Source organism: Petromyzon marinus, chromosome 48, assembly GCF_048934315.1.
Source record: "Petromyzon marinus isolate PM22_M1 ecotype Great Lakes invasive population chromosome 48, UKy_Petmar_22M1.pri1.0, whole genome shotgun sequence".
Lineage (NCBI taxonomy): Eukaryota > Metazoa > Chordata > Hyperoartia > Petromyzontiformes > Petromyzontidae > Petromyzon > Petromyzon marinus.
The window spans coordinates 9,779,548-9,802,730 of NC_133714.1; the positions used below are offsets into that span (position 1 = coordinate 9,779,548).

General features: G+C 55.0%; 1 protein-coding gene across 1 annotated transcript in view; it reads right to left on the reverse strand.

The window, feature by feature from the left end:
• The window catches only part of LOC116952811 (calcium/calmodulin-dependent protein kinase type 1D-like), a 92,285-nt gene that overhangs the window by 16,842 nt on the left and 52,260 nt on the right, over positions 1–23,183 (reverse strand). The window contains exons 4-5 of the mRNA XM_032972480.2: positions 20,764–20,902; positions 16,886–17,012 (exon numbers count right to left, since the gene is read on the reverse strand). Coding sequence (XP_032828371.1) covers positions 16,886–17,012; positions 20,764–20,902 — 266 coding nt within the window. The remainder of the gene's footprint in view (positions 1–16,885; positions 17,013–20,763; positions 20,903–23,183) is intronic.

Here is a 23,183-nt window from a genome sequence, read left to right on the forward strand (position 1 = left end):
ACCCAAGAGTATGGAAGACACAGCAGGCACGATGTCGCGCGGCTCGCCAGCGAAACGACGGGGCCCTGGCAGCGCCGTGACGGTGGCCACGGCCCAGCACCCGTCTCTTCGTCTCGTTCCTCGTGTGCCCGTTTCCTGCCAGCCCGCTAGCGCTGCCTGCCTGGCAACGAATGCCCCCCCCCCCCTCCTCTTGTTTCATCTCGCCGGCAGCGGTGGCTGGATCCGTCCCTGACGATCATGCCCCGAATCCCACGTCGGCTTTCCCGTCGGCAAAAAAACCCGTACACGGGTTTATGTGCGTGCGTTTTTTTGCGCGAGTGTACGTGTGTGGTTATGTGTGGGGGAGCGGTGGTGTAGCGGTTAGCGCTACGAACCTGGCGACCCAGGTTCGATTCACGCTCACGGCCAACACCGGTGACGATTGTCTGAACCGGTCCTGGGCCTCCCGTAGGTCGACTCAGCTTCAAATGAGTACCTGGTGCGGTGTGTAAACATCGCCACTGGGGAGACAAAGGCGGCCGGGCGTGGTGTTGGCCACCTACCCCCCTCGTGTGCCGTGCCGGCCTTCATAGGTGCTCGCTAACAGCACTTGCCCCTACAGTCTGTTAAGGCTACACGGGGGATCTTTGTCTTTGTGTGTGGTTATACGGTGAAGGCTCGTGAAGGACGCTGGATGAGTGCATGCATGGGTGAGTGGGTGGGTGAGTGAGTGAGTGCATGCATGGGTGAGTGGGTAGGTGAGTGAGTGCATGCATGGGTGAGTGGGTGGGTGGGTGAGTGAGTGCATGCATGGGTGAGTGGGTGGGTAAGTGCATCCATGGGCAAGTGGGTGAGCGAGTGCATGCGTGAGCGAGTGGGTGAGTGCATGCATGGGTGAGTGGGTGGGTGAGTGAGTGCATGCGTGGGCGAGTGGGTGAGTAAGTGCATGCATGGGTGAGTAGGTGAGCGAGTGCATGCGTGGGCGAGTGGGTGAGTGCATGCATGGGTGAGTGGGTGGGCGAGTGAGTGCATGCGTGGTTGAGTGGGTGAGTGAGAGGGTATTTTTGTATTGTGCAGTGGGGGTGATTGAGATGAAACAGTCAAGTTTCCGTTAGACAGAGTCCTCAGCATGGATGGGGGACTCAGTAGAGTGAAGTTGATGAATTTACAGACAAACGCATGCAGATGGAGAGTGAATTCCTGGTCTGGGCACGTGCATCTCATGCGTGAGGCGTGTGGCAAACGCCGAGTGGTTGTGGTTTGATGACTCACGCGTGTCTCTGAACATGTGGCATCACAAAAATGTTAAAAACAGTGATTAGCATTCCACACTGCCCCATTCACACATGTAGGAATTTCAGGAAACAATTACCCATGCGAGGCTTCCGTGTTTCAAAAGCCTTATTCACATTCGCGGGGTATTATTCTTTACAACAGGTTTAATCAATCACATTGGGCTGAGTGTTAGGCCCCCTGAATGGGGTTTTCACGCATTGCGAAAACGCAATTCTCTTCACTGAGACAATCTGCATACCAATTCCTATTGTGCATTAAAAACAATTCGTCAAATGCTAACGACTCAATCCACCCCAATTTGGCCATCATCAGAAACCACCCACACCCAGCACCAGCACCCCTCTACCATCACCCCGACCAGCACCACCAACCTCTAGCAGCATCCCCACCAGCACCACTACATAATCGCCAAACTTGAAAACTAAGTTACGTGGTGTGCTCGTAGCGGTGTGGCCCAGATCGGGAGGACTCGCAAGTACCCGAATTTCGTCTCCTTCCTTCCTGCGCATGGCCGATCGAGGCCGCGTAGCAAGTGTGAATGTTTGGGTCCAGGCTACTGGCTACATGGACGTCTATAGTTTGTTCAGAAAAAAATATTTTAGCCCTAAATGTGGTCCCCAGTTGTGATATCAGTGTCACGGCATGGGATGACGGCGAGGAAGATGGTGAGGAGGAGCCCTTAACAATAACGCTGTGAGCGGCAGAGCTGAATGCCGGGTCACGGCCCATGAAGAAGACACTGCAGAACTACTGCCAGAGTTGCTTCGACAGCCCCTCTCACCCGACGCTAGAGGACGCCCCTTCTCGCTCCGTGAAGAATGATTGACAACCACAGATTACGATCCTTCACTGAGATGACGCTTTGCCAGGATTTCAACTCGTAGCCTTCCCAACGAGGCGATTTGAGACACCTATACAAACTTTAGTGCCAAAGCATAGCTAGGAAGCGTGGTAACACCTACAACAACATGAAATAAAACAAAAACATCTACGCCGCGCCATAGCTCCACTCAGTGCCAGGCCACGGTCTCTGCCGATCCTGCCGCCTGCGTTCGCAGGCGGCGAGTGCAACACCCGCGGCGTGGATGGGGGGAGTCTAACCGAGGTCCCGTGCCGTTCGGGACTGGCGCGTCCCCGGCGGAGAGTCTCGCGAACCTCACGGCCCTCCCTCGCGTGCGGCAAGTTCCCACGGGAGGGAGATAAGCGAGCGCGCAGCTGCCGCGGCTGGGAAAGGAGCGGAAGGTTCGTCACAACGCCGCCGTTATTCGAAAAGCAGAACGGAATACGACACCGAACGGAAATGATTACCCAACGCGGATTTGCAAAGGTGGCCGTGAGTCTCAGAGGCAGGGGACTGTCTCCGTGTCAAGGCTGCTGAGCCGGCAATTTTGCGGGCTAAGGTTCAAGCGCCCGATCACTCGCGAGAGGTTAAATAGCTTCCCATGTGCCATGAATTTAATAGTGTCCGTTCAATAGCCAAGGTTAAAAACTTGAGGCTTAGGCTCGATTTGCTCACTTGGCTCAGAGGACCTGTTCCGAACAGCCAACGACTGCAGCTCATGCGATTGCTGGTACAACTTTAACAAAGACATCCTCAATGCATCCCATCTCATCGGCTCTATAGAGGCTCAACTTGGCTTGGAGCCTGGTTGAACGGGTGACCACCAGGGCTCGCCACGTGTTGCCGGCATGGGGCTGCGAGACGGCGAGGAGGTGGCAGTGTGGGGGTGATGAGCGTCGCACTCGCGCACGCTCCGGTTTCCTGCCACACGACGAACCCTCCCTCAATCATGGAAGTCGGCCAAACTTCCCGGCACAGGACGCACCTGAAGTGGACGCTTGCGAGGTTTTCCCCGGGTGAAACAATTGGAATTATAACGGCAATAGGTGGCAGGTACCACTTCATAGTATGGCAAACCAACTCTTAACATTTAATACCTCACAGCTGGAATTATCTGAATTAAGTGGGGAAAAGAAATGTATAGAGGCCGGTACCCGCCATATTAATGTGGAATTACCAGCGCTGGCATTTCACTGCCCACTGGAGAGAATCGTTCAACAGGGACAAGCACTGCGACTGAGTCTTCGGTATTATTCACACAAGTTAGGCCAAAGTCAACTTAGAAAAACGTCCTGAGCTGAACACGATAATATAATTTAATGTGTTTTATAAATCAGAGCTTGACCCTTGGAAAATGCTGGGCTTAATGCCGAAAAAACATTCCTGTGCCGAAACCTTTCAACAACAAAAAATTGACAGCGGCTAAACCGCGGCTTTAACCGTGAACTCTCTCTCCCCCAGAAAAGAAACAAAATCCACGCTGGCTTTTCTCCTAGTGGACGGCGGCAAGCCGGAGGTCAACTCCAAGGAGCCCCAAAGTCACTGTGGGAGGCAAGGGGGGGGGGGGGGGCCCTTGGAGACGGCGCACGTGGCGTCATCTTGCGTAGACGGGAGACAACCTGGGGATGCTGTGCCAGGATGGGAGGGAAAAAAAAACCGAGGCCCCCATATGTTTCCACTTCGCAGCAAAAATCCACACAGGCACGTGGAGAGAACGCTCCGACTGTGCTGTCAAGCGCATTAGTGACGGTGCAGCGCAAGCCATTATGTATCCACGCCCGGAGTGCTTTTTTGGAACACTCGCGGCTTGTGGCTACGACTACGTGGCTCCCCGTGCTCGTAAAGGCCATGTGTGGGCCCATTTTCCCTTGCGAGGAACACGCACACGCACACGCGCACACGTATATCTGGCCACGTGGAAATCTTCCGAGAAGTAATATATCTTGCAAGTAATAAATGATATGCGGGACGTTTCCCCGTCGGGAGGTCATCACCGACCGTGCCACCGAAGTCGAGTCGCGAGCTGCGGTGGACACTTTTACGCAACCCCCCCGCCCATCCCGCCGGCCCGCCAGGGCCTCGCACAGAGTCGGCGAACGGCCCCCCGGCCCGATAGCGCCCCAGCGATGGGGCGCTTTTTCTGCCTTTGTACATTCTGTTTTTGCCATGTGGCGATCACCTGGTGCATGTTCAACGCTTACTCCACGGAGGTTGCTTCGGCGTGCACAGCACATTTAATTTTCTCATTTATCATTGCATTTTTTTACTACCGGAAATTTATTTTAAAAAAACACACACAGCAAGAGTGTTTTTCACCACAAACAATGAAATGCAAACATTTCGGTACACAGCCTCGGAGCCGCCTGGCAAAAAAAAAAAACAGCGACAGCTTTTGGTTCGAGCAGAAAATCCTTGAATGCTTCCGACTTGTCTGGGTCTCATCGGCAGCATGCCGCTGTTGGGTTGCCCGGGGTGGTACGTGAGAGCAGCGGTACGAACACCGTGGGGACGGTTCCGTACCCAACCACAGAAACCTCAAGACCCAGGGCTGTCTGCTTCAAGGAAATACTGCTGGAAAACTCTGGTCCAGGAAATGTACATTAAATTTGACGTGCAATTTTTTTTTTTTGCCACGACGCGTTTCACTGCTCCTGTTTAAAATATATATAAGTAGGAATAAAAATGGAGGCCAAAATATGTTAAACAAAATAACAATGATCTAACAGCGATGGAGCAAGGTTCAGTTGCTACCACAGCTCTTGGAGAGAAGTGACAGACTATGTCAACTGCAATTAATGGGACAAATGAAATGCCTCTAAACATCGTCTAGGTAGGCACAGCCTCCACTCTCGCCTGGGCAGCCTGGCCCGGCGAGCTTGTGAATAAAAACAACCACGCAGTTTAGAAGTCATTCGGGTTCACGTTGAAAAATAAATGGGAAAATTAACGTGGGCGAGTCGATTTCCTTCATAAATACAGATTAGTACAATTGTCTTGTGAAACAAATCCATGCTATCATAGGCATAACAAAATCGGCCGTGTTGATTTACCCGTTGCCGTGACGACTGCGGGACCCCCACGCAGCCCGAGACCGCTCGTCAGGCCGGGTTTCAACGAAGTTGTGCCGAGTTGCAGGGCAACTTTATCTCCCCGCTGTTGCAGCCAACGTTAAACAGGAGACGGCTGACACCAGCAACAGCGCTTCATGCAACACCGTGGCACGAACACCGCTCCGCTTGGCCTCGACAGGAGGGCGTCGTTCAAATCGTCGATCAATTTTAAGTCGCACAAACGCACAAGCAAAGGCATGTGATCGGTCAATATGTGTACATCAAGAGGGAGAGCGGGAGAAACAATGCTGTGGTTTCCCGAGGTTCATTTACCAAAACAGTTGCACGTGTGTGCACAAATCGGCGATTCAAATTGAAAAATCAACTCCGTTCGCGATTGTGAATTTGATAAATGAGGCACAGATGCGGTCTGACACCGGTGGACATGTGACGTGACGTTACTTTACTCGTACAACAGATGTGACTGTGATGACAATGGCACATACACACAGAGTATGCAGCTCACAATCACAACCACGAGGAGCCAAGTTCAATTCCGAGTCGGGAGTCGACTCTGCCTATCATCCTTTTCCGGGGTCACCAAACAGAGTAGTACTTTTAGGGAAGTCAACTGCTGGTTATCCAGTGGACTTGCTCGTCCAGTGTATAACTTGATTTTCCTCCCTTGTACCACTCAGGCACCCTGTTGCCACCAGTCACAACTTAACATTCGCTTATCAAATGCATCTTGTGCTAAAACGATTCTTAATCCATATTCTCTGGTTCTTTCGGTAAAGTCACGTAGAAGGCAAATAGTAAAATAATACAAATAAAACAATACAATTCTCACGACGTTTCGATTGCAACACAAGCAATCATCATCAGGTGTGACTTTACCGAAAGAACCAAGAATATGAATCCCTGCAGTCACGAAAGCTTTAAATCGATTTTTTTTTTCTTAATCTCTAAAAACAGCATGTAGCTCGATTTGCATGGCCGATGGGACCCAGCCCAGCCCGGGGCTGGTACGGGGCTAGGCCCACGTACCCAGGAGCCCACGATGGCCGTGCCAGGCCAAACCGGTCCCACGGGTCAATTCTTGACCCATACTGCAGGGGGTCAAGAGCTGGGATGACCCCAGAACGCGTTGCAAGGTCACGGGGTCAGGACAGAAGCAAGACATCACTCGCCGAGCTCAGCTTGCCGGCCGTGTTTGTGTTAAAAACACGCGGTGTAAAAAAATAACAAAAATAGGCCATTGGCTGCGTTCAACATTGTTTAAAATAACCTACATTCTTTTTTACGTTTGCCTGGGGAAGCTGGGGTGGACCAGGAGGGGGGTGCAGCGCGTGGGGGGCCTGCTGGACCGCAGAGAGGGAGATTTGGGCTCGAGGCCCGGACCTGGGCCATTCCCAGGAGATGTGCGCATCGGCCTGGTGGTGATGATCCGCTGCGGTTTATGGCACAGCTCCTAGTCAGCAAATCCAGACGAAAGGCTGAACACCGTTTGGTTTTGACCGCTCATTACATCCCAGCTGTGTGACCGCTAGGGTCGAGTCACGAGCCCAAGGAGCAATCTCCTGGGGGGACCCCTTGGTCAGCAGCAGTAATGGAAGTGACACGAGAGCGATGCTTCACGAGCCGATCGTCAAACTCACGGGCACCTTCGGAAATGCACCGATTCTGCAGAATCACAGCGCTCCAACGAGGCTGACATCACCCACACCGACGGCACCCACCCACCTACCCAGCAGCCTCTTCTAACAATGAGATACCGCGTCAACAGCGTGCACCCAGCCCTTCCCATCCTCCGCAATGCGAGGCGGCCGTAAAAACCACCTCCCGTGGTCACCTCCATCCCCTCTGCAAAAGTAACTGCCCTAGTCCGAGATCCGGAGCTTTTCCTTTCCTTTCTCCGTGCCGTAAAAATATTTTTACTGGGCCGCTTTTTTGTTATTTATTTTTCGTAAACCTGTTCCTCATTCTCAGATGGTCGCCACGTGCCAGAACTACGCCAAGAACAACGCTAGAATAGAAGTCTCAAGCGCGGCGCTGAGCATCTGCGGTAGAGACCGCGCAAATTTGCCGAGGCATTGACGATGAGGGCCACGGCCCCGATGGAATCCACGGCCACGGTCGGTACGGCGGCTCCCAGAGCCGGGGTTTACAACAACAACAACAACAACCGCCATTCGCCACTAAGTGGCGGTGACGTCACCACGACGCTTGTGCCAGGCCATGTGCACCTTGAGGCCACGTGAAGTGTTGAACGCCCACTGGCAGGAGGTCACGGGGCAGACTCAGGTGCCACGGATCGACTGACTGAGACGACTGGCTGATGCACCACCTGTGCCCCCTACTGTGCCAGCCTGCTGTGCTTTAGCCACCCGGCGCTCCGCTCGTTGTTGTGAGCGTCGCTCCCCTGCCCTCCGTTGTTGTTGGATGGAGACTGCCTCCAACTGCCCAGTAGCGTCCTTCACGAGCCTCCTCCACAGAGGCCGATCTTGACACCGCTGGTACCGGTCATCGGCAAGTCCACTCAGCTCCACGTCCTCCTGTACCACATCACTCCATCTCTTCTCTAACCCGTGCCGCGCCCGTTTAGCCCCCTCGATCCAGCTGAACAAAAGCTGTTTCGGCATGCGGTGGCTGGGCATGCGGGCTACATGACCCAGCCCACGCAGCCTTGCCTGTCGGAGGAGCTCACCGATGGGACCGTGCCCAGATCTTTCAAGGATTTGTGAGCTCCTCACACAATCCAGCCTGGTTAAACCCAGGATGGATCGTAGGCAGGCCAGCCTAAATGTTTCTAACCGGCGAAGATGCTCCATTAAGGGGGTCCACGTTTCGCAAGCATAGAGAAGGGAGGGAATGACCGTGGCCGAGAAGACCTGAAGCTTAGTGCGGAGCGACAGACCAGGTAGCTTCCACACAACGTTACGCAACTGATGAAAAGATATTGCCGCTCGACTGATTCGGAGTGAGACCTCTGCTGTTAAACTAGAGCCGGTCATAAGCACACTTCCCAGGTATGGGAAACTCTCCACTCTCTCCACAACTGCCCCATCACCGATTGGGAGTTGTGGGGGTGGAGTGTCCGATGGTACAAAATACCCAGGTAGGTGCTTAGTTTTGGTGGGGCTGATGGTAAGGCCCCATCTCTTAGTGGCACGCTCCAGTCTCAACAGCAGCGTCTCCAACTTCTCCTCTGAATGAGCAGCTATTACCAAATCATCGGCAAACATAACGTGGTTGAGCAATAGGGAGCCATCCCTTGACCGCACCCAGGCATCGATCAGCCTCCCATTATATCTGTACCAAATGGAGATTCCCCCGGTACAGCTATTGAAGGCTTCACGAACTACGTGGTCAAAATAGATGTTAAATAAGGTGGGAGCCAGAGGATATCCCTGTCGCCCCCCAAGGTGTACAGGGAATGGCTCTGACTTCCAGCCATGTAGTTTTACCCGGGCCCACTCACCATCATGAAGGTCCTTAATGATCGTGAGCAGGGGGTCAGGGACTCCAAAAGCATGAAGAACAACCCAGAGCCCAGGCCTACTGATGGTATCATAGGCCTTGACCAGGTCAATAAAGCAGAGATGTAGGTCTTGTTGGAATTCCCTACACCTCTGCTGTAGCAGACGGACAGAAAATATGGCATTCGTGCAGGACCGCCCTTTCCTGAAACCGCATTGGGGCTCCGCAAGCCTCTTCTCAGCGTGCCTGGCAAGGCGATGTTGAATAATCCTTGCCAGGACCTTTCCCGGCACAATGAGGAGTGAGATGCCCCTGTAGTTGTTACAGTCTGTGCGGACCCCCTTCTTAAAGAGGGGGACCACCAGGGCATCCTTCCAATCCTGCGGAACCCGTCCACTGGTCCAGACTGTTGTTATGATGTCATATAGGGCAGTCTGTGCACAAACGCCACCCTCCCTCAGCATTTCGCTGGGGAGATCGTCTCTGCCCGGTGCCTTTCCTGGTCTCAGACTCCGGATCACCTTCAGTACCTTCTCAACAGATGGCACCTCAGCCAGCCATTCACAGGGGGTGACTTCTTCCAATATTTGAAGCACCGCAGCCTCAGCAGGGTCATCCCCACTTGGCACAAAGTGGCGGGGTTTACAAAAAAAAGATCCTCCATATAGCCTTAACAGACTGTAGGGGCAAGTGCTGTTAGCGAGCACCTATGAAGGCCGGAACGGTACACGAGGGGGTGGGTGGCCAGCACCACGCCCGACCGCCTTTGTCTCCCTAGTGGCGATGTTTACACACCGCACCAGGTACTCATTTGAGGCTGAGTCGACCTAGGGGAGGCCCGGGACCGGTTCAGATAATCGTCACTGGTGTTGGCCGTGAGCGGGAATCGAACACGTGTCGTCGGGTTCATAGCGCAGCGTAGTGCTAACCGCTACACTACCGCTCCCCACACACACACACAGACACACACACACACACAACAACAACAACAACCGCCATTCGCCACTAAGTGGCGGTGACGTCACCACGACGCTTGTGCCAGGCTATGTGCACCCTGAGGCCACGTGAAGTGTCGAACGCCCGCTGGCAGGAGGTCACGGGGCAGACCCAGGTGCCACTGGTCGACTGACTGAGGTGACTGGCTGATGCACCACCTGTGCCCCCTACTGTGCCAACCTGCTGTGCTTTAGCCACCCGGCGCTCCGCTCGCTGTTGTGAGCGTCGCTCCTCCGCCCTCCGTTGTTGTTGGAGGGCGACTGCCTCCAACTGCCCAGTAGCATCCTTCACGAGCCTCCTCCACAGAGGCCGATCTTGACACCGCTGGTACCAGTCATCGGCAAGTCCACTCAGCTCCACGTCCTCCTGTACCACATCACTCCATCTCCTCTCTAGCCCGTGCCGCGCCCGCTTAGCCCCCTCAATCCGGCCAAACAAAAGCTGTTTCGGCATGCGGTGGCTGGGCATGCGGGCTACATGACCCAGCCATCGCAGCCTTGCCTGCCGGAGGAGCTCACCGATGGGACCCTGCCCAGATCTTTCAAGGATTTGTGAGCTCCTCACACAATCCAGTCTGGTTAAACCCAGGATGGATCGTAGGCAGGCCAGCCTAAATGTTTCTAACCGGCGAAGATGTTCCATTAGGGGGGTCCACGTTTCGCAAGCGTAGAGAAGGGAGGGAATGACCGTGGCCGAGAAGACCTGAAGCTTAGTGCGGAGCGACAGACCAGGTAGCTTCCACACAGCGTTACGCAACCGATGAAAAGATATTGCCGCTCGACTGATTCGGAGTGAGACCTCTGCTGTTAAACTGGAGCCAGTCATAAGCACACTGCCCAGGTATGGGAAACTCTCCACTCTCTCCACAACTGCCCCATCACCGATTGGGAGTTGTGGGGGTGGAGTGTCCGATGGTACAAAATACCCAGGCAGGTGCTTAGTTTTGGTGGGGCTGATGGTAAGGCCCCACCTCTTAGTGGCACGCTCCAGTCTCAGCAGCAGCGTCTCCAACTCCTCCTCTGACTGAGCAGCTATTACCAAGTCATCAGCATACATAACGTGGTTGAGCAATAGGGAGCCATCCCTTGACCGCACCCGGGCGTCGATTAGCCTCCCATTATATCTGTACCATATGGAGATTCCCCCGGTACAGCTATTGAAGGCTTCACGAACTACGTGGTCAAAATAGATGTTAAATAATGTGGGAGCCAGAGGACATCCCTGTCGCACCCCAAGGTGTACAGGGAATGGCTCTGACTCCCGGCCACGTAGTTTTACCCGGGCCCGCTCACCATCATGAAGGTCCTTAATGATCGTGAGCAGAGGGTCAGGTACTCCAAAAGCACGAAGAACGACCCAGAGCCCAGGCCTACTGATGGTATCATAGGCCTTGACCAGGTCAATAAAGCAGAGATGTAGGTCTTGTTGGAATTCCCTACACCTCTGCTGTAGCAGACGGACAGAAAATATGGCATCTGTGCAGGACCGCCCTTTCCTGAAACCGCATTGGGGCTCCACAAGCCTCTCCTCAGCGTGCCTGGCAAGGCGATGCTGAATAATCCTTGCCAGGACCTTTCCCGGCACACTGAGGAGTGAGATGCCCCTGTAGTTGTTACAGTCTGTGCGGTCCCCCTTCTTAAAAAGGGGGACCACCAGGGCATCCTTCCAATCCTGCGGAACCCGTCCAGTGGTCCAGACTGTTGTTATGATGTCATATAGGGCAGTCTGTGCACAAACGCCACCCTCCCTCAGCATTTCGCTTGGGAGATCATCTCTGCCCGCTGCCTTTCCTGGTCTCAGACTCCGGATCGCCTTCAATACTTCATCAGCAGCTGGCACCTCAGCCAGCCACTCACAGGGGGTGACTTCATCCAAATATTTGAGGCACCGCAGCCTCAGCAGGGTCATCCTCACTTTGTGCCACGATGTTTTCCTGGCTGCGGGATTTTCCCTCCCCCAGGACCTCACAGAAATGCTCAGCAAATCTGCGAACCTGTTCCTGGGGGTCGGAAATTGGATCACCGTTTTTTCCCCTAATGATGGTAATAGGTGTGGCGCTGCAGGTTACTTTTTTGATGGAGTTAAATAGAGATTTGTGATCACGGGCCACTGAGGCAGACTCCATCTCCTCAGCAACCCGCGACCACCACCCATCCTTGCAGCGCCTCACGGCTCTCCGAACCTCCGAGCGAAGGCTGCGGTAAGCCTCCTCATTCTCTGACGTGGGATTCTGTAGCCGATGACAGTGGGCCTGTCGCTTTTTCTCAACCATCCTGAACAACTCCTCTGTCATCCAGGGTGTCTGGGGAGGTCTGGACCGCGTACCCAAAGCAGCCATTGCAGCTGCATGAGTCATAGTCCTAAACCTCGCCCATTTACCCTCGACATCAGGAGGAGTCGGGGACGATGCCAATCCCAGCCGCAAGCGATGATGAAATTCTCGCTTGCAACTTTCATCAGATAACTGAGACCAGGCCACTTTAGGTTGGAATGGGGTCCTGGGTGTACACCCACCACCGGAGTGGAAGAATGGCAGGCGCATCTTACAGATGACTAGTCGATGGTCAGAGGGCAGATCAGCTCCACGGTAGGTCCTGGTGTCAAAGACATGGGCTCGCATTCGCTGGTCCGTCACTATGTAGTCCAGCAGATGTTCTTGCTTGGACCCAGCATGCATCCATGATGTTGTGTGGATGCGCCGATGCCGGAACAGCGTGTTGGTAATTACAAGCCCATGGGCTGCACAAAAATCTAGCAGCCTCCTACCGTTGTTATTGAGCTGATCTGGCCCATGCCCTCCAATCACTCCAGACCAGGTGCCAGTATCATGACCAACTCGGGCATTGAAGTCACCCAACATGATGACTCTATCCCGAGGGGCCACTTTAGCCAGCACCTGTGACAGGAGGTCATAGAAGGCATCTGACTCATCGGCTTTGCCTGCATCCCTCCACGGATGTTCATCTTCGGTGGGGGCATAAGTAACCACGACCACCATTCCTCGCCTCCGGTTGATGGGAAGGCGAGCCCAAAGTAGCCTGGGGCTTACAGCTTCCCACACCTCACCGCCACGTTCCCACGCCCCCTTCATTCTTTTGTTCAAAAGAAGACCCACACCCTGTTGTTTGGCAGTCTGCTGCCCCGAGTAGAGGACTGTCCACCCCTCATGGTGGCAGGAGCCAGAGCCGGTCCACCGGACCTCCTGAATGCCGCATAGATCCAGGCGGTACCGGTCCAGCTCCCGACAGAGGAGTGGCAGCCTCTCCTCTGCAGTGAGCGTTCGAACATTCCACGTGGCCAACCGTAGTGGCTTTTCGTTGTTTCTGGAGTAGCCCCGAGGGTAGGTATTCAATCTCCTGGCTCCGCCAATTGGGGTTTGGCCAGGAGACGTCATAGACGCCTGGCCCCCCGGGGCCTCCGGCACAAGCTTAGTTGTTACATATTTCAGTTTAATTCGTAGTTTCGTGGTAATTAATTGAAGGTGGAGGGGTTACCAGCCCCTCGCACCCGTCCACAGACACACACACACACACAGACACACACAGACACACAGACACACACACGCATCGCACCGCTCACAGCGGCGGCGTGCGGCGTCGCACCACTCACGGCGGTGTCCGTTCACCCCAAATCTGTTAGACCTCGCGTCGCGCATGCACGACTCACGCCACAGGAGTCGTGCAGGTTATCCCGACGCGTCACACGTGTCACACGCGTCGTCACACGCGTCACACGCGTCGTCACACGCGTCACACGCGTCGTCACACGCGTCACACGTGTCACACGCGTCGTCACACGTGTCACACGCGTCACACGCGTCGTCACACGCGTCACACGCGTCGTCACACGCGTCACACGCGTCGTCACACGCGTCACACGCGTCGTCACACGCGTCACACGCGTCGTCACACGCGTCACACGTGTCACACGCGTCAGACGTGTCACACGCGTCACACGCGTCGTCACACGTGTCACACGCGTCGTCACACGCGTCACACGCGTCGTCACACGCGTCACACGTGTCACACGCGTCAGACGTGTCACACGTGTCACACGCGTCGTCACACGCGTCACACGCATCGTCACACGCGTCACACGCGTCGTCACACGCGTCACACGCATCGTCACACGCGTCACACGCGTCACACGCGTCACACGCGTCGTCACACGTGTCACACGCGTCGTCACACGTGTCACACGTGTCACACGCGTCACACGCGTCGTCACACGCGTCACACGTGTCACACGCGTCAGACGTGTCACACGTGTCACACGCGTCGTCACACATGTCACACGCGTCACACGTGTCACACGCGTCACACGCGTCGTCACACGTGTCACACGCATCGTCACACGTGTCACACGTGTCACACGCGTCGTCACACGTGTCACACGCGTCACACGCGTCGTCACACGCGTCGTCACACGTGTCACACGTCGTCACACGCATCACATTGGGATAACGCAACAAAGGAGGCTGCGCAATCGCGACGGGGGAGACGTTACGACCGAGACCACGTAGAATCCAATCTCGGACATGAATCTCAGAGTCACCTGCGGGGAGTGGAATTGTCACAGCTGCACAAACTACAGGTCTCAGCGCAAAGCTCACCTGTTCACACTCCAACCATTTGCACGTTAAGTCAGAGTGCAGCCGGTCACGTTACCTGCGCACAATGATTGTCAACGTTGCGCTCGTTTACCCACGACAGCCTCGCCGAGTCTCAATCCTGCTCCCAGGAGGGTCCTGCCAAGGTTTCGCAGTAGGCAACGAAGTTGCTGTTGCTGTGTAATCACAAATAAGTAATTTGCATGTAAAATTGGGTGCGACTGACCAATACCAGTTACATTGCGTGTGTGCGTTTAGCTACGGGAGGAAACCGGAGTACACGGAGGAAACCGATGTGGAACAGGAGACGAGAGCATGCAAACTCCGCGCAGAAAGGTGCCCGAGTCAGAAATCAAACCCAGACCCTACTTGCTAGTGAGGCAACAGCCTTGGCGCGAGCGTACAGCCGTTGAGAGACGCTGCTAATACCTTCACCCTGGCCCTATACACAACAGACGAGGCCACCTCTTCCTCCTTCTCCTCCGATTCACGAAGGAGGCACGCGGCATAGCCGTGACCACACGTGGTGTTGGCCTATTTTTTTTTTCTCACGCGCGCACGGCATGAGCACACGCGTTTAATTTAATTATTCCTGGGGATTTGATTTGCGTTCATTAAAGCCCTGAATGTCAACTCACGATTCCTAATGGCGCGGGTTCTCCCAGCCGAGCCGTGCGTTCGAGACATCGCCGCCAGTCTGCGTGTTTCGCAGCGTGGGGGGCTGGCGGGGGGGGGGAGGGCGGTGGACCGGCTCGCACGCTGGCCCTGCAGCCCCGAGGGGACAGGTTCAGCTCCTCCTCTGCTAGCCTTGCGCACGATGGCAGCAGCAACAACGTGTCCAGGAGGTCGATGCCAATGTCGAGGTCTGCTGCTGACCACGACGAGAGGGCTTCAAGAGAAAGAGAGAGTTCGTGTCGTTTTGCTGTTCCTGCTCCTCTGATGAAGGAGCGCAGACCAGTGGTTTATTACGCGTCCCATAGTTTGGGATGCATGGCCACAATCGCACTGCTGTGGCCTGTGTTTATTCTATATCTGTGAGTCTCAATCGATTTCTATGATTCTCTATATCTCTATTAGTCTCTACGTGTGTCTATGGGTTTACTATATGATCCACAACTTGGGTCGGATGGCCACAATCGCACGACCGCGGCCTGCGTCTTTAATTTCCCATTCATGACCGTGGCGATTTGGACCCCACTTCTCTCTCTGAGCCAGGACCTGGGCCATTCCCAGGGAATGTACACATCGGCCTGATGGTGACGATCCGATGCGCTTGATGGTTCAGCTCCTGGTCAATCCAGACGAAAAGCTGAACAACGTTTGCTTTTGACCGCTTGTTATATCCCAGCTGTGTGAGCGCTTGGTTCGAGTCACGAGCTCAGGAGCGACCTCCTGGGGGGGAGCCCCCGGTAAGCAGAGCCCCCCGCAAGACGACGCCGGAAAGAGGCTCCTCGAGGCTCTGCGATGGCCTCCCTCGCCCCCCATTAGGGGGCGCTCCATCCCGCTCAGTACAGGGCGGGTCGTCGCCACAGCGACCGCTCCTCCAACGCCTGCATCTCTGTTTAACGTCGAGGGCGGCGCGTGTCCGCACGCAACACGACGCTCGTTTCACGTGAAGGATTTTGTTATTGTTGCAATCATCATTAGCTGGACTGAGGCAATAGATCGCGACTGCATTTCAGAAACTACATCGACCTTAAATGTACTCCACTCAAATAGCGCAAGAGCTCAGAATAACCGAGACTGCGTCCTTCAACGCATTCAACATTTGGTAGCCGACCTTTGCGGCCACCCCGACCGAGCCTGCCAAAAACGCGATGAAATTTAAGGGGCGGCCTTGCTTTGAATTTAGCGACACAAAACACCGCCGACCGTGGGGAGATTAATGACTCTGGCGCATCGCCAACTTGCATTTATTGAACTCCCACCCCCCCCCCCCCCCCGACGCTTGCTTCGCCGCTCACAACGAGCCGGGGTCCTCGACCACACAAAGCCGGAGATTCCCACAGCCCCGAGTGGTCCCAGCGTCAGCGCCGGAGACCCGTCGTGAATATCGCCGCGTGCACATCCCAGTCCCAGACACAACAACAACAACAACGTAGCCGAGTCAAGCAGGCGCGGGGACAGCGCACATCTCTTTTGCAGGCCCTGAGCCAAGAGTGGAAGTTCCACATTCCCATGACCGGGGATGGTTTCATCCACAAAAAGCGAGCATTGTCAACGTACCGCAGAGGGGTGATTATTTTATCAACACCAGAAGGTTGATGGTCGGAGTCGATCTCCGTTCGGCATTTGAACTCGCAACCTCTACATCTCCAACCACTCGGCTGAGTGATGAGTTCTCGGTCTGGACTATGCTGAGACTCTGGGCGCGTGCTCAGTGGCATAAATCACCTCTCGTTTAACCTTCTCCGCAACTCGTGTTACTTTCAGCGGCGCAGGGTTTAGGTTCAGACAGAGGCGCAAACGAAAGCGCCGAGGCCTGGCTGGCCACAAACCGTCACGACCTCGCCAGGCAGAGCCGAGTTTCCCCGAGCGGGACTCCAACCCCCAAGCTTCCGCGTTGCGGGCTAGTGGACGCCGTGGCCACGGCGACGCGCGAGCGGATTTCGCGACGTGAGGCGTCTCGCTTACCCACGTATCCCGGCGTGCCGCACGCGGTGGACATGACGTCGCCGCCGATCTGGATCTTGGAGAGGCCGAAGTCGCTGATCATGATCTTGGAGTCGGGATCAGGGCTGTCGTACAGCAGGTTCTCCGGCTGCGGACGGCAAAAGGCGCGCGCGCATTGGGAGGCCCTCGCACCCGGCGACGGTCGCGACCGCGAGGACTCGCAACTACCGCGAGCGCAGTTCACGTTACGCCGGGGCCGGCTCTCTCGGATCGGTGCGCCGGTAAAGCTGCTTGGGGGCCACCGCGACCGCGCTTCTCCACCAAGCGGAGCGTGGGTGGGAGGGGGGGGTCATAGGGAAGGTTTGGTGGTGCGGGGCCCAGCCCAGCGTCCCCGCTAGCGCCGACCCGGACAAATTTGAGAAGCGGTGACGCGTTCGAGCCGGGTGCCGCCCGTTAGCGGAACGACGCACCGCGCCCGTCCGGGACAAAGATTGCCTTCACGATTCGACAAATTATTTCACGGCTGAGAAGCCACGTGTCCGCGTGGTTTTTTTTCGAAAATATATTCGGCCGTGCTCATCTCCCCGTGTACAACCCTGCAGAGAGACAGTGGCGGAAATTCCACATTCCTATGGTGGGGCTGAGTCTATACGTAGTAACGCAACCACCGTTGACTCCCCCGTGAAGTGGTTCAAATCCCCAACCGGGACACGAACCTTGGGATTGCGAGGCACTCACGGCGTGTAAACAGACTACAGTTACTTTGATTACTTTATACAGCAACTTAAGTATGTCGTGTTCAAGTATATATTTATGTATATATTAAAATGTACATGTTGATGTCGTCCCAAAATTATGATTCTCCGGTTGTGCTACGGGCGCCATCGGTCGGGGAACGAAGAACCTTCCGCGGGGAAACTCCGCAGCGAGCAGCGCCCGTGACCCCGCGCCGGAGAAGGGCCGATGCAGGTGATGCCACGGAACTATTTCTGAGGGCATTTCACAATGGACCCGTGAGAGCCCACGGTCGGGGCCCTGCAAGTTGCCGCTCCGTTGTGTCGCCGGCCCTGGCGCTCCTCTCCACTGGTCCCTGGTGGAGGTGCCAGGTCGTCGCTTCCCCTTGCGTCTCTGATGTCCCTCACCCCTACCCTCTGATGCCTTTCAAGTCCGTTTCCCCCTCCCTCTCGTCCCGCCTTCTTGATGTTTTGTGTTTTCTCCCGCTTTTGTGCTTTTTTTTTTTGCACGGCACTTTGTGGTTATGCCACCGCGTTTAAGCTTCCGATGAATGCAAATGAGGCCTTGATGGTGCCATGCCAAGATTGTGCGCGTGCAGCGACCAATCCAAAGTTTTGGGACTCAGAGCCGTGAGCAAGTGGCAAGGACAAATTCTGACAAGATGCAGTCACTCGTGACGAGGCCTGGGAGCATCAACTGAGCTTTGTCAACGTGTGTGAATGTTTTGACTTAAAACTTTCGTGACTGCAGGAATTCATATTCTTGGTTCTGTCGGTAAAGTCACGTAGATAGAAAGTAAAATAAAAATAACAGATAATAAAAAAAAATAACGAAGCAAAAAAGCCGCAACGTTTCGATCGCAACATTAATTTTGAAGATACGAGGGCTTCCAGGCATATTTATGACATTTGCCCTCTCATTGTGTGCCATAACAGTTCTGTTTGGACAGTCACATAGTCACTTTAAGATGTTTTTCTTGTTCGTGTTTTTGTGTTTTTGTGTTTTTGTTTGTTGTGGTTGCACCCGATTCAAGAGCCGAATGGCTCACAGGGCTATACCAAAATAAATCAAACTGAAAATCAAAAAACTGAAACTGTGTGATGAATTTGGGAAAGTTTTTTTTACTGCATCTCCAACTCACTGCACTTGAGCGGCCGGTTTAATCACGGGCGACTGAGCCCAGGCTCAAACCCGGGCGCTCGGCGGAGCCGTGCTCCGATACAGGGGCTACTGGGCCATCTCCGGCTGGGTCACGTGTTTGCCTCTCCAATGCCTCGAGCACTACGCCGGCCTTGATAGGTGCTCCTCGCAGCAGCACTTGGCTCCACCCATTGACGCTATGCGAGGGGATCTCTGTCTCAGGATTGTGGACGAGTTGCCTCTGCGGTTGCAACAGTATATGTGTGTGTGGGGAGCGGTAGTGTGGCAGTTAGCGCGCTTGCGCTTACAGCCCCGGCGACACAAGTTCGATTCCCGCTCATGGCCAAATTTCTGAATCGGTCCTGGGCCTCCCCTAGGTCGACTCAACCTCAAATGAGTACCCAGTGCGGTGTATAAACATCGCCACTAGGGAGACAAAGGCGGCCAGGGTGTGGTGCTGGCCACCCACCGCCTCGTGCACCGTGCTGGCCTCCATAGGTGCTGCTACGCGCTAGCAGCACCTTGCCCCGGCAGTCTGCTGAGGGCTACACGGGGGATCTTTGTCTTTGTGTGCGTGTGTATGCCTCTGCACGTTCGTGGGGATGCATGTAACATTTAAATTACAGCGCTGGAGCGGTGCGCACGCTAAGCGAGCTCATTAGAGGAACACAATGTACCGTGGGCAATACCATATACGGTGTTTTTTTTGTCATGTTTCACCACAGCTTAATAGCACTGATCAGCACTTGGTTATACAAGCCATATGTGCACACGCGTGCACACGCACGGTAATGACCTCATTTGTTTTGGTAGCAGGCCACATAATTCCAGCTCACAATTATGAGGGCTGACGGAAAGAGTCCGTGTCCTGATATAGAAGAGTCAGAGTGAGAGGCCTTGATGAAGCTGGGTTGTGACTCTACATGGTCCCCTCAAAGTTCACTGCACTCAGTCCATCATCGTCATCATCGTTACTATCGTCATCCTCACAATCATGATCGTCGCCATCATCGTCACCATCATCATCATCATGATCGTCATCACTGTCACCATCGTGGTCACCATCAACGTCACCATCCCAAGGATGTAATCTCCACCCAAGAACTCCCTTTTGTCTCGCTCCTCACCCCACTCAGGGCTCACAGCTCCGTTGCTTCATCGCCACGAGACAAATCGCTCGACCCTCTCGCTCTGGAGGTGCGTGAAAGCGACCGGGAGCTGCGTCCGATGAGCGTGGAATATCTCAAGATTTCCCTGCATTCCTCAGGTTTCTTTCTCCCAACATTCAAGTTAAAGCACAACAGGGATAATTTAAAACACCTGGCAAGACCACATCAATCTACCGCTATGAAACGTTGCAAACATTTAAATGCTTCGGTCGCTTCACGTCCATCAAGCCTACGTAGCCGGACCAGGGGTGGGCGCGAGCAGGCCCCAGCCCCGGTGACACTTACCGGTGTACGCCTCGTGGCACGGTGCAGCGCTGGCACGTCAAAACTCCACGCGAAACGTCGACGTAACGAAATGCAGGAAGCGGCAGGGCTCCCGAAACAGCGTCGCGTTCAACTCCGCGTGCGTCGCGACGCAGAAGCTCTCTCCCCCTTCGTCATCAATATTCACGAGCGGGATGACGTACGTCACGTTGCCAAACGCGTGACTGCAGCTCGGTGGAAAGACTTCGGCGGGCACCTGTAGCTTTTAAAGGTGGCTTTTGTTTCCCTGGATGAAAAGTCAACGATTGCCCCAATCCGGGAGAGGACTCCAGCTAGGGTCGCGTCAGGCGCCGCGGCGCAGCGCCCGCATCTCCGTCGTCGGAAGCTTGCGGGCGTGAACCCTGGCCGGTGGTCGACTCAGCCCATCATCCCTTCGGGGGCCGGTTAAATCGGTACCGCTTTGCGGGAGGTCAACAGCGGTCGTCTTACGCGGGAATGGCTTTCAGCCACGGGAACGTGGAAACAGCACCAACGGCTCAGGGTTGGGCTGGGGGCAGGGGGAGGGGAGCGGGGCTGGGTGGGGGGGGGTACCTTGAGGTCACGGTGGACAACGTCCATCTGGTGCAGGTAGCGCACGGCGTCCAGGACTTGCCGGATCAAGGCGCTGGCGTCCTTCTCCGTGTAGAAGCCCTTCTCCACGATGCGGTCAAACAGCTCCCCTCCGGAGACCCTGATCCCCACGCACAAAGACCCCCCCCCGTTTAGTAGCCTTAGCAGACTGTTGGGGCAAGTGCTCTTAGCGAGCAGCAGCACCTACGAAGGCCGGCACGGCACACGAGGGGGTGGGTGGCCAGCACCACGCCCGGCCGCTATCGTCTCCCCAGTGGCGATGCTCACACATTGAGGTCTAGTCGACTTAGGGGAGGCCCAGGATTTGCTCAAATAATCGTCACTCGTGTTTGCCGTGAACGGGGAGCGAACTGGGGTCGCCGAGTTTGCAGCGCTCCCCACACACACACACACACGTACTCACACATACACACACACACACACGTACTCACACATACAGACACACACACGTACTCACACATACAGACACACACACGTACTCACACATACAGACACACACACGTACTCACACATACAGACACACACACGTACTCACACATACAGACACACACACGTACTCACACATACAGACACACACACGTACTCACACGTACAGACACACACACGTACTCACACATACATACAGACACACACGTGTTTTTGTTTTGCTTGTTGTTTTGACCCCGTGCCCCTGACTGGATATCTGTGTAAAGAGCTTTATAGCTCATCCGATTCCTCCTGCAGTATAAAAGAATATTCTGATTCTGGTTAATTAACACATCACCGCATGTATATACATATATGCTGACGCAAATACACACAAGTCTTGTGTTCAAACTAAATAACTCCATACATAAAGGAAAAGATCAGGTGATAAAAATAGCACGTTTCCCTGCTGCATTTACCCCGGACGCCCTCGCAGGAGGCTTGGACGATTCATTATTGAGTGCGCGACGTTTTACAGAATCAGAATCAATATTCATCGTGGATAAATCCGACGAGCTATAAAGCTCTTTCTCACAGATGTCCAGTACGGGGCAGGTCAAAAAAGTGACAAGCAACAAACAATACAAAAACACGACGGAGACAAACGGGGGGGGGGGGGGGGGGGGGGGTGGTGGGGGGGGGAATTCGAAATATCGCTCAGGAGAATCGCGGCCACAGCTGAGGAGGCACCGCCAAATCAGTCTCAGGAGGTCTGGCATCGTGGGCGGTACGGCCAACCGTGCCCGGGACCGGTAATGCAGCAGGAGGCCAAGAGGGCTCCTCGTGCTCGCAGTAGGATGCAAGAGCGCCCAGGGCCAAGCGATGGCCATGTCACTGCTGCTCAGATCTCTGAGATTAAGGCCACAGCATCTGCAGTGCGAAGCGATCCCAAGCCCCATCGCGGTTTCTCCCGGCCACAGAGTGACAAAAGGCTTCCCCGGTCGGTCGCGCCGCTCACGGCGCGGCGCTTGACCGGCCGCGCGGGTCCCGGCCTTTTGCCGTGTCCCGCGCTCCGCGCCGTTTGAAGAGACGCGCCGCCGTTTGATGGAGGTGGCGTTTGATGGAGAGGGCTGACGCAGCCATGAACAGCGGAGCCCCAGTGCCCCGCGCCTCCCGTGAAATTAGAACGCCGGCTTGCCCCTTATTAAAAACAAATATTATTGCGAGTAACAAATTACCGACTCAAATAACCTAAACCTTGAGTTTACAAAAGTCGAGAGTCATGGTGCCTCCCTGCTCCAGCGAGCACTGGGCCATGCTCATCATCAATTAATTACCTAGTGCGATGTTTCAACATCGCTACCAGGGAGACCAAGGCGGCCGGGCGTGGTATTCGCCACCCACCTTCTCGTGTGCCACTCTGGCCTTAATAGGTGCTACTGGCTAACAACACTTGCCCCAACAGGCTGCGTGTGCGTGTGCGCGTGCTGTTGCTTCTCCCTGCGCCAAAACCGAACTCATAGCAGGAGCCGTGGGTTGCCAGCTGCTCCGAGTGGCCTTCACCTTTAACCTCTGCATTGTATTGAACCGGACAGGCGAACGCTCGCACACAGACACACACACACACAAGGGTCTCTCCAATCCAGCATCGCGGAGGCTGCAGGAACAAGTGCCACTCTTGAGGCCCGGCACAGAGCTCAAGGGAGGGGTGGCTCAAGAGCAATCGGAAACAATGTAGCACAGCTGCTGTGCGCGCATCGTTCTCATGGCGCAAGGTTATCGCGAAGCGAGCCGCTGTGTTCCGCCGATGCAGCCTGCAGTCGTTTCACAGCAGCGGGCGATGTTGCTGCTGCTGCGTGTGATTTCAAGTAAAGTAAACTGCGGGGTTATTTGTTTGCTGCTCTTACAAATGAGGCGAATTGCACCGCGTGGCTTCGGCACCCAGTGGCCTAAGCAGTGCCGGATTAAGCTAGTGG